Consider the following 12,950-nt stretch of genomic DNA (forward strand, 5'->3'; position numbering starts at 1 on the left):
GGGGAAGTTTACAAATTTAATACTAATCATAATGCAACGTCAATTATATAGTTTTTAGTATTGGGTTAAGAGTTTCAACTTCGCACTTCAAAAGAAAAAATGTAAGTATCGTTATTATTAGACTATAGATAGATAAGTCGTTGTTTTGAAGGAGGAGATGAAGATCTTTATGTCCCTGAATTGTTGCTTTAGGTATTTTTAAGAGTGATGGTAGTGATTTTGACAATGTACCAAAATCACTCCCAAACACACCTTAGTTGTAAAAAATAATAATAATAATAAAAAAAACTAAGCATATCTAAGTTAAATTTCATCATCAAACATAATTTTCATTCTCAAATATTGTTAAAAGTTTATTTTAATCCTACAATTCAAAGAAAACTCAACTTCAAGAGTTTCGCATTATTATGAATATTTAAAATCTGTCCATTTTATTAATGCATAAAAATATGCTACATACCAGAAACAAAACATAACAAAAAAAAAGGGGGCAACTTTTTGAAGATTAGATGTTGTTTGGTATACCAAGATTTCTCAATCAGAAAGGGCTTTCTGTTAGTACTGTTCAGAATGGGCTTGCTGTTCCCACCGGAATTTTTCCCGTTCCTATTTTCGTCTACCAAGTCATTTTATAATCTAAATTTTACAAATGTTCAAACTTATCATTATTTAGATTTGCAGCAAAATATCTGTAATTAATACTCTTTTATTACATTTATTTAATTTTTAAAAATTTATTCTTAATGCAAATATATTACATTTTATAATAAATGGTTATATTTTTATAATTCATTAAACAAATAATCAATGTTTGAAAAAATTGGGTTGTTATTTTGGGATTTCATATAGCAAAATACTAAAATTTTCCTCCCATTTTTGTTTCAATCTTTTCTCTCCGCATCATAGTTGCTTTTTCAGCTTCGATGCTTTCCCAAAACTACTATTATATTTCGATTTTTGGCAGTATAATTCGTCATATTTCTATCCGTCTTTATTATATATATCAGTCTCAATTGCCTACTTCTAAGTTCTAAATATTGTATACTTGTTGAGAATGGTCATTCAATATATACCTAAAATAAAAACATTAACAATATTACATTTCCCATTCTTTTGTACTAGAAGAAGAACCATCAGAATTGTTCGAAAATACATACAAAAAGTGAATAAGTTATCGTTATTATAAAACATCATCATATAGGATGATATAATTTTCATTCAATATATACTTTATTAAACATTATTGTCAATTTTTTAAACAACGTAGCATATAAGTAAAATATACTTCATATCAATAATTTCAAATCATTCGTAACGCTATAAGCTATCTATAAAATAGATAATATATTATTTAATATTACAAAGCATATGCTATTTAGAATATACTTCATATTGATCATTCATCACTTTAACATACATTTGAACAAAATTTTCCATTTTAAAGTTATTATGGTATTTCCTGTTAAAAAAAAGTTATTATGGTATTTGAATAATTAACTTGAGTTAATATGGTATTTGAACAAGTAGTTATTTTCAAATTATTTACTAAAATTTAAATAAACATTAATTTTAAAATATCAAATAAAGTTTCACCAACGAGGATGGAAAAAATACCATTTTTTTTAATACAACAACATTATAAAATTAAGTTGTTACATAATTAGATTTACATATAACTTACAAATAGTCTTAGAGGGAATAAGTTCAAACCATGGTGGCCACCTACCTAGGATTTAATATCCTACGAGTTACCTTGTCAACCAAATGTAGTAGGGTCAGGCGGTTGACCCGTGATTAGTCGAGGTGCGCGTAAGCTGGCCCGGACACACGGATTAAAAAAAAAAGATATATATATATATATATATATATATAACTTACAAGTAGCACACATTTTCATACCTTTAAAAAGATCATTAATTGTTTATATATGTATAGTTAGCTACAAATTTGTAGTCGTTCGTGAATTGAAATTTTTTTTGGTACAATATATGAGATGAGGTCAAACTTACAATTGGAGATATATGTCAATTAATACTGAACTCGCTTTGAAAATTCACAAATTGGAATTAAAAGATGAAGCATGGTATAAGCATATGGAGAAATTTGTAAGCCTAAGCCTAGGAATTAGGATGCACGTAAATACCCAAACCTGGGCACGTTTCCTTGCACTGCTTTTATTCTTAATTAATCATCAACATGTGCGCCACAGCTCATTGGCCAGGGGTAATTTAAAAGTCAATCTCCTTTGTCACGATTATACATTTTCCCCATATCTCTTTACTATATAATGACGTGGAGAAAATTAATATCACTAATCTCAAATATGGTAAGGTTGACTTTATTATGTTGAGGCGTTTCACATGCACAAACGTTGAATCAGAAGATTTCTTACTTTATTTTATCTTCTATGAAGTAGATTAAGTCGTTAAATTTATGAAATTTTGATATTGTATCAAAAAGTAATGTCATTAATATTGGTAGAAAATGTAATATATCTTTAACCATTATATGAAACTTATTTACTCTATTTTCTTTTTGGACTAATACTCTGCTTATGCGAAAAGGTGAATTTCTATCCCTAATGACGCAGTTAATTAAATATTTATTTTCAACCGAAAGGGTGTGAGTTCAAATTTTATTCCCTACATGTAAAGGTAAATTTGTTATGTGTGTAATTCTTAAATAACTAGTTTATAATACATAATTTTAGATTGCAAGAGCAAATAATACACTAAATAAAAAAATGATGTCAAGTTTGATAATCATTTGGTTTAAGCATATGCAAAATAAATAAATAAATGGATGCAACTTAAAAGTAGTGTTTACAAGTCTAATTTAAAAAAAACGTAAAACTAAAAACAAAATAGTTATCAAACAGAATATTAATAAACCCTGATTGTGCAGGCTAACGAATGTCGCACTAGAACAGACACCCAACCACTTTGCCAACATGTGAATTTTATGATTAGTGTTGAAGGAAAAATATATATGGAACGAAAGTTGCAGCCAATGCATGCAATTTTCGTCCCCAACACATAACTACTTATAGAATCCACGTCAAATCGAAGGCGCAGTCAGACTTGACTAATAACTGCATTAATTGTCCCTTTTTTAAAAGTAGTTTCTAACCTGCATTATTTTTATCATTATTTTTAAAAATAACATTATTTAAAAAAAATCCATGTTTTTTTTTTCATGTTTACAAATAAAGTCTGTGATCCTTTTAGCTACCATTTAATTCAATATGTTGTTGTAAGGTTTCTAATAACAATTGTTATGGGTGGATAAATTCATACCATATGGCTATTGGGTGTGAGGCCACTTGCAATGACGAATGGTATGCTTCGAGCCACCTCAACCACAGGTAGAGCTCATCTCCCACTTGAGCCAAGAGAGGTTATAGCTCACCTTGATGAAAGAGGTAGGGCACACCTCTCACCTCGGTAAAAAAGATAGAGCTAGAGATCATGACAAAAATACCTGCATGTCCCCGTCCTAATCACGTCGGAGAATCTTCGATTTGATTGGATACGGAGTCAAATTGGGGATTATAAATGGGAGTCTCGCTTAGTTTCTTAATATATATTTGGTTAAAATATTAGTTTGGTCCATATACTTTGAGCTCTGATTCATTTTAGTCTTTATAGTTTTAAAATGTTCATCATATCCCTATACTTTTTATTTTGGTTTATTTTGGTCCCTTTTAAATAGTGATCATTTTGGTCATTTTATTTTATTTTATTTTAAATCTCATTTTTTCTATCAAAATTTCAACACCAAATTGTAATCAATATATTTCTTACAATGCAAATATTACTTTATACTAAATTATTTCCGTTATGTGTAAAATTTGTGTTAAAATCTTGCGAAAAGACTAAAATGATTACTTTTTAAGAGTACGAGGATCAAAATGAACATTTTCAAAGTACATAATCAAAGTTAAATATATAGGGATGAAAATGAACATTTTCAAAGTCTAGAGACTAAAATGAATCGAGGCTAAAAGTACATGAACAAAATAGTATTTTAACATATTTTAATTATATAATAATAATAATATATTAACTTTTATAAATATAAAATTTTTTAACTCCAATCCAAAGCCTAAATCCATCTCTCTCCTTTTTCTCCCAACTCTTATTTGTAGAGATCTGTTCTTTTTTCCGCTTACAGCAGCCACAATCACACCCCCACCACACCACACCATCTTCTCCCGATTTCGATATGCCTCTCTTCCATTCGATATCGCCGGTGCCGACGCCGTCTCCTCTATCGGTATCGTCGTAGAGATAGCTAGTGTTAGCTGATTGCGATTGTGACTCACCCCCTCTGTGCTTTTGGTGGTTTCTGGACCTCTAGTTTCAAAGCGTGGAGGTGCTTCCAGCTTTCTGTTTTAATTCTGTAATATAAAAAATATTTCCAACGAATCTCTGCCCGCATCGTTGCCATCCCAAGTAGAACACACATCGCACTACCCAAAAGTAAAGTAAGAGCTCATGATCTTGGCTTCAAAAGTAAGGCTCATCTCTCACGTCTTTGGCCAAAATCGGGTTAAGAGCTCACCTCACACTAGGTGAGCTAGTTTTCTTGAACCACCACCAAGTAAGGTTAAAGCTCACCCGGGCCTAGGTGGGTTATGATATTATGTAACTCTCGACTTTACTTTTAATTTCACCCCAAAATATCTCGTACAAATAAAGATAATTGTTCTATCTTATATATGAATGATTAGACTAAAAAGTTGAAAGGATTGTTCGTGGAACTACTATACTCTTGTTTAAAAGTTTAAAACTTCTGATAGACTAAAAAGTTGAAAGGATTATTCATGAAACTACTATACTCTTGTTTAAAAGTTTAAAACTTACTAAAAAGTTGAAAGAATTGTTCATGGAACTATATCCCATTCAATCGAATTGAGATGCCCCGTATCTGACATGTCACTTGCTTGGTAGGAGTAACATGAAGCTCAGAATTTTGGGTTCCCTCCCCTAACCAATGTGAGACTTTGCAGTAATTAGGTTTCAACATTGTTAAAAAAGAATTAGGGTTCCAATAATTATTTTCATGTTATATTTTTTCTATCTTTCATTATTTGATTCATAAAAGTAATTTGGGTTTAACATTATACATGGTTTAAGTGAATGAGTAGCCAAAGCGGTTCACTAGTAATTGAGATATACCAATCAAGATGTTGTAAGTTCAAATCCAAAAATAAAAAAAAAAAGTGAAGGAGTAAATATTAATTATCGTTTAGTCGAGTTGGTATTCAATAGATTTCTCTAAATTCTAAATTAAAAGTTTAGAGACTTGTAAGGATACTACTTTAAAAGTTTAAGGACAAACTTGGAATTAATTTACTGATTAAATATCATAAAAATATAATGGACAGACAATTACTAGGTATTAATTATATGTAAATTGACCAATGTAACAATTGAAATCCATTATTAATCATATACCTCAACGCATTTGTTAGTAAATAATTACTTATCGTCTAAATGCACCTTTGGGTGTTGGCGCAGTGATAAAAGATCCAGGTTTGAGTCCTCCTGTATCCAGAAGTAAATGTATCTAAACTTTTATTAAAAATATTACACTTGCAACTATTTTTTAAAAAGTCAGATTTGTAACTATTTTTAAAAAAATTACAAATATTCTTATAAATAAATAGAAAGCTAAAATGTATATTGACTACTCTTCTAGAGGGTTTTTTTTTTTCTCAAATTGATTTAATAGGAAACTATAGTGGTAAAAATGAAAATTTCCTAAAATTAATAATATATATTTTAGGAGTTCAACGTAATGGGGATTCAAACTGACCTTTTTTTTCTTTTGGGGCACTTGTAAATATGACAAAAGATTTTAGTAAAATAAGTAAAATAGCAATCAAATTTAGTTTTTTCAAATATAGCAACTTTTTTTCAGAAAAAACGGAGGTCCAGTTGTAAAATTACAAATTCACCCTTTAATATATCTGATATATACTATAATATATCTAACTACTGATATATATCTCTGATATACCACTGATATAATAATGATATACAATTGATTTACTTATGATATAACCATGATATCTACTCAACTTCTAACATGTCTTACCACTAATATAGCGTATGATAACCATTGATTTACCATGCTAATACAATACATATGTATGTGATATATATTTGATATGTCTCTAATTTACCGTTGATATACAAATGATATACCATTGATATAACTATGGTATCTACTGATATAACTTATTATATGATTATATGATTTACCACTAATATAACACTGATATATACTTAATATGATTCCAATTTACCACTTATATACCTCCGATATAACCATTATATCTACTAATAGAACTATTATATATGTGTGTTGATATCATATTATTATATCCAATATCTTTTTCAGATGAAAACAATGGTGCAAAATTTTTTATTATTTATTTTTTGAAATATAAAGTTATTATATAAAAGGTTTATGTGGACCATGCACGTCCAAAAAGACAAGTTAACATTTTGATGTACTTTATAAATTTAAACAGTTGATATCCCTTATATTTAGTATCTAATTAATATTAATATTGAATAAATAGTAGTGATATAGTAATCAATATTATTAATAATATTAATATATTAATCAACGAATTGAAATGATAAACTATAATTTAAACAGCTGATATACCACTAAAAATTAAACATTTGATATAACTTATATTTAGTATATCAGTTGCAAATATATTTAATATATCTGTTGGAAATATATTTAGTATATCATAAATTATAAGTACATAAGATATATATATTATATGTATAATACGTACATTTGATGTATATAAGTGGTATATTTGATAATATATATCATGGTATATTTAATACTATATATTAGGGGTACATCGAATGTATATCGAAAGTATGTCAGAGTTACATCGGATGTACATTAGATATAGATTTGATGTATATCATATACAAATTTACATAACATGTATATCAGATATAGATTTGATATATGATATACATCTACATCATATGTATATCAGATATAGATATACATTAGACATATATTAGATATTATAAAGGTAAAATTGGAATAATAAAAAATTCGAAAATAAAAATTCAAATATTTTGCTATATTTAAAAATTTAAAAAACTGATGATATTTTTTTAAATATATAAAATATTTTTGCTCCCACAATTAACCTTTTTCTTTTGGTTGCGCCAAAGAATGATACTCCTTTATTAGTGGAGTGTTATAAATAAACTATTTGCACTTTGTAATTGTTCCAGTTTAATGGGAAAAAATGGGATAAAGAAATGGGAGAAAAAGAAAATCTTCAGAAAAACAAATATTCCCCGAGTTTAATCCCTCCGTCATCAAAGATATCTATTATTGTTTTCAATTAAAATTCTTCAAATCTGAACTTAAACTTCGAATGCCGATCCAATATTGCACTAAAAAAACTTTGAAATTCTCATAAAAGATATTCGACAACCGAGGTTGTGATTGCCAAAGTGTCAAAGTTTGAAGAAATGCAAAAATCATTCACGTTCTCTTTTGCACTTGTCGTTTCCGAGCGTAAAGAGAATTTCGCGCACAAATTACAGTCTGAATGTTTCATTCCGCCACTCCAAGTAATTCTTCGAGGTACGAATAACCATGGTGAAATACAGCGAATTGAGAGGGAAGCAATCATTTGGAACTCCACGGAAATATTTATTTGGTGGACTCAGGAATGTTTTAATTAATGGGGGGACAACTCCTGGAGAGGAAAAGAACAAATCAACTACCGATCGAGTTGACTGGGTAAGGGTTTCGTTTGAGGTTGTTGGTAAAGGTCATTGTCTTCAATCAAACAATTTTCCACTTGTGCTTTTTAATTCTTATTTCCATTCTCCTTCGTTATTACTTTTAGCTAATTTGAGTTTATATGGCCACATTCTTTTGTAATCATTATTCATTATGGTTTTCCATCCTTTACAGGCTATCTTTTCCCTGAAGTCACAGATTTTCCAAGGAAAGTTCTCTCTTTGTTTCTTGTCAGAAACACTTCTCGTAGGCATATTTCGAATTGCAATCTACACTTTTTGTATTTTCTAGGAAAATTCGGTAGTGAGAATCAAATGTCATTCGTTGGAGGAGAATTAGCGTCGGTCTTTGTAGATTTTTGGTTATTGATGGAGAATCCAGAAGTAGGCTCTGCTGTTGGATATTTGGAATTGGCTTGGCTTTAACAGGGGATGAGAAACTTCTATTTCATGGGCAACTCATTTTTTCCGTCTTCGTGTTAGACACTGAATTTCACGAAATTTGATTAATTTCATATTCATTAGCTCGGAAACAGGTTATGCTGGTTTGAAGTTAGCTATCCCCTTTTCTTCCTACTCATAGATCATTGTATTAGGTTGGTGAATCTTGGGTTAGTGGAATTCTAACAGTTGCAACCAAACGTTTTGAAATTCGGGAGATTTCATTGTTGGTGGTTATTTGTTTGGTTAAAACTAGGAATTTGGTGCTGGATAGGTCGCTTTTCCACCCATACTTTTATGTGTTATTTTTAAATGCACTTGAAGTTCATCATCATCTCTGATGTGCAGTTCCGTTTTTAAGGAGCTTTTTGGAGCCACAACGTCGTCAATTTCTTAGAATTGATTCCTCAGTTTTAAATTGAAACATTTGAATGTCATGAAACTTTTAAGTGCTGTGGTAAACTCCTTTGGATGTTCGGCATCTGGGGAACGTTTAGTGTCAGCTGCAAGAGATGGAGATTTCCAAGAAGCACAGGCTCTGTTGGAATATAATCCCCGATTGGCACGATACTCTACTTTTGGCGTGCGCAATTCCCCCCTCCATTACTCTGCAGCTCACGGACATCATGAGGTACTTCATTCTTCAAATGCTGAGTGATAATATTTATGGAGCTGGTCACTTCATTTAAGATTAGAGAATTGCAAAAGCTATTATCATTGTGCTTATCCTCTACATGTTTGCAGATAGTCTATCTCTTGCTTCAGTCAGGAGTCGACGTTAATTTAAGGAACTATAGGGGTCAGGTATTACAATTTCTTCAAATTCTTTGCCTTTTTACTTTCAGGAACCTGCAGGTGTGTGATTACACACACAGACACACATGTATTTTTACCACTCTGTTTTCTCCATTGCCTGATAATCTGTGCTATTTAGCAGTCGTTACGTTGTAATTCCTCCATTTGAATATTAAACCCATCATTTATTTAGACTTCATCGTTGTGTTCCTTGCTACGGTTAACAGACTGCTTTGATGCAAGCTTGTCAACATGGTCACTGGGAAGTTGTTCTGATTTTAGTACTTTTTAGAGCCAGTGTGAGTAATTTGTCCTTCATGTTAGTTCTCTCATTCATAGTGTGATTAAGACTTATTAGTCACTTTGTTGTACATTTAGATCCATAAAGCAGATTATTTGAATGGAGGGACTGCAATCCATCTTGCTGCTTCAAATGGTCATTCCAGGTGCATCAGGCTTCTTCTTGCTGATTATATTCCGAGCATAGCTAACTTTAGGAATATAATGAGTAAAATAACAGACAATGAAGAATCAACCTCTGGTTTTGATCATAGGTATGTTCAGTTCCTCATTCATTACTGTAACTTTTTCCAGGTTGAAATGCTTATGATGGTTACATAATTTTGTGTTTCAGGGCCTTGTCTCAGGTTATTAACCAACCAGCTGATGGAGGCATAACCGCTCTACACATGGCAGCCCTTAATGGACAAGTTGGAAGCGTGCAGTTACTTTTGGATTTAGGGGCATCTGTTTCTGAGGTGACTGTGGGCGATGGAACAGTAATTGATCTAATAGGTTTCTCTCTTTGAATTTCTGCCTTCTCTTGAAATAAATCAACTAGAGGCCTTCCTTTTCATGTTAGCCTCTATTTTCCTTCCTAACCCACTATTTAACATCTTGTCACTCTTTCTTTTGTCAATAACAAAAACATGATTTTAAAGTTTTAGCATTAGGCTTTGGATTTATTTTAACTGTCATATAAAGGCCATAATTAGCATGCTTGTGGCATTATGTTGAATAAAGTGGCAGTTAAAATGAAATACTAGTATTTTTTGTCCCTATTAAAAATATGCTACCTTATCCTTCGATTTTGTGGGCGAACTGATAAGAACCATAAAGAAAGGGTTAATGAACAGTTTGATTTCAAATCTATAGCGTTGATCTAAGGAATTTGTCCATAGGTGCTGGGAGCACAGCTCTTCATTATGCTGCATGCGGTGGCAATGCAAAATGTTGTCAAGTATGTGCTTCATTTGAAGGATAAGAATTCTAATGGGTTTAAATGAATGTATTAACTTTTCCTCTTTGAGGCTGTTACTTACCATTTTCTATTCGTATAGCTTTTGATCGCCAGGGGTGCTAGTCTGACCATTGAAAATGCAAATGGGTACTTACTGCATACATAATAATCTTGGCTTATTCTTTGTATTTTGCAATTTTGAAGCTCTTTTATGTTTGGTTCACTTAATTTATTGCCAGACTAATTTTGGAATTTACTTTAATGGAACTGTGCTGAAGATCAGCTTCTGAACTAGTCATAAGAAATTACTTTTAAGGAATGAGTTTGGATTCTTTCAATTACTTTGGGGCAACAAGGAACTGTTTCTTAAATTGAATGCAGTAGTGGTTGTGGAATTTGTTAAGGACCCCAATTAAAATTATAAAGTGAAGCGGTTAAAGCCATGTTAATAATCATATGCTGGTTTCTGTGATTGTCTGGCTGGCCTGAGTTGGAAGATTTGGATCTCAAATTTCCATTCCACTTTTTTTTTTATATGAACACACTACATGAATACCTCAATTATACAAAATTGGGTTCTCTTATTCTAATGATATAAATGAGTCATTTATTCCATATCAATAACATTCCGAGAACACTGCAAGTATATGTTCATAAGCCAAAGTGATCCCATTTTATGACTAAATTAAGCATGGATATAGTAATCCCTTGGTCATACTGATCACTTTCTCATGGAAATTATTCCACATGTATGGAATTGTAGCATACCATACAAAATTATTTTATCATGGAAAATATTATTCCCTAACGCTTGTAGTAATTCCTTTATCAGTTGTTTTGTCAACTTACATCCGCTTCACTTGACTTGTTCTTTCTCCCGCACAGTTGGACACCTTTGATGGTCGCTCACTCGTGGCATAAAAGCTGGCTTGAGGACATTCTCAGCTCCGAGCCTGTTGGCCAGCCAAAACTGATTCTTTCTCCTTACCTATCTCTGCCCCTGATGAGCATTGTGCAAATTGCTAGGTAACTTGGATTTGATTTCCTTCTACTGCTTATCCTTCACACAATGATTAATGCATTATTCTAATTATTTCCATGCGACCAAGAGTTTAGACCAATTCCATAGAAGAAGAACATTTTGTTTTTTGTGCAAAAGCAATTGCTGAAACATCTATAGTCTGTTTGTGATTCTAGATAATTGTATCCAGATGATATTATTTTTCTATGGTTTCCTATATGCTCAGAGCATCAGTCATCAATTCTTTCCTACTAAACCAGAGCAATTTATTTTCATGTAAAATCGACTTGCCCTTTGTTTATTCTGGAGCCACCAACTTTTAGGACACTGTGGTCAACTTTTGGTAACCACATCAGTGAAATATTTGTTTCAGCAATTCTTGCTATGATCTGTCGTCATGTAATTTGATCCACATGCTCTTCACTCTGCCTCCTTAAGGTTAGGCTCATACTGTTGACCAAGGACAAGATATTGAAGACAAGTTATTAGAACCAGTCCTACTAAAATGCAAATAAGTTAATAAATCAAAGAACGAGCTCAGAAACTGTTTTCTTTCTGCATATAGTTGGCAAATGTGATGTCCAATTGATTTAGATGATGAATGTGGTTGAAAATGAATTTTGTATACCGTTTGGATCCGTTTGCAGAGATTGTGGATGGAGTACTAAATCAGCACTCGGATGCCAGGATCCATGCGTTGTCTGTTTGGAGAGGAAGTGTGCCGTAGCTGCTGAAGGTATATATTATCAACTAAAACTTGGGTTATTTCTGATTTTGAAGTGCAGTAATGGTAAAGATTTGATTGGAAAGAATTGATATAGATGAGTTTTGAAATACTTAGAGACAGAATTAAAGAGTAGTATTTTGGTGGTATGTGGTGTTGTTGAAGGATGATAAATGGTAAGAAGTCCAATCCCCTGCAGGTTGTGATCATGAATTCTGCACAAGATGTGCCTTATACCTTTGTTCCACAAACTGCGGCAGCACCACTGCTCGTGGCCCTCCAGGTTCAGTTTCTTGTCCCCTCTGCCGGAATGGCATAGTGTCATTCGTGAAGCTTCCCGAAAAGTCACCCGTCGTTAAAGAGATTGTAAGGACAAGTTTGTCACTTTCATCAACATGTCAATGTTCCCACGACTCACCATTAAAATCTACCTCCTTAACAACCCAGCTCCGAACGCTCGAGTTGTGTCGCACCCACGATTCTCCTCTAGGACTTCCCTTTCGCTGCCAGAGATTTCCATCAATAAAATTCAACTCCAATCTGTGCCGGGAAACCCCAGATATATGCCATTCTCTAGTTCCACGCTATGCCCACTGGAACTTGCGCAACCACTTGGCCAGATGTTCAAGGCCAGGATTCTAGCAGTCAACTTCTCACGCCGACAGCAGAAGCTCATCGATATGTAAATGCTGAGTATTTGGGTCCTGTTTATGTTTCTTCTAATCTTTCTTTTCATGTAAATAGTTGGACTTTTACTGTCATTTGCAGTATATATGCGTCAGGCAGGCCATTGTGTCAGGGAGATGCCGTGTACATAAAGAATTATTTAGATCTTCTATTTCATCATTGGTATGAAAACATTATGAAATATGGCTTGATGTTTAATGACACTATTACACTTACATTAAAAATTTTGTTAATTTTCAT

General features: G+C 32.1%; 1 protein-coding gene across 1 annotated transcript; it reads left to right on the forward strand.

Annotated features, from left to right (window-relative positions):
* Nucleotides 1-7,440: 7,440 nt before the first annotated feature.
* Nucleotides 7,441-12,908, forward strand: LOC111007008 (E3 ubiquitin-protein ligase XBAT32). The gene is made up of 11 exons (XM_022279140.2): nt 7,441-7,800; nt 7,978-8,874; nt 8,988-9,047; nt 9,266-9,337; nt 9,417-9,592; nt 9,673-9,833; nt 10,220-10,278; nt 10,379-10,425; nt 11,164-11,304; nt 11,947-12,035; nt 12,223-12,908. Exons 2-11 carry the CDS (start codon nt 8,680-8,682, stop codon nt 12,663-12,665), a joined length of 1,443 nt encoding a protein of 480 aa, XP_022134832.1. The 5' UTR covers nt 7,441-7,800; nt 7,978-8,679; the 3' UTR covers nt 12,666-12,908.
* The last annotated feature ends 42 nt before the right edge of the window (nt 12,909-12,950 follow it).

Source organism: Momordica charantia, assembly GCF_013281855.1.
Source record: "Momordica charantia cultivar OHB3-1 chromosome 6 unlocalized genomic scaffold, Mcharantia_2.0 BLBB01000006.1, whole genome shotgun sequence".
Classification (NCBI taxonomy): Eukaryota; Viridiplantae; Streptophyta; class Magnoliopsida; order Cucurbitales; family Cucurbitaceae; genus Momordica; species Momordica charantia.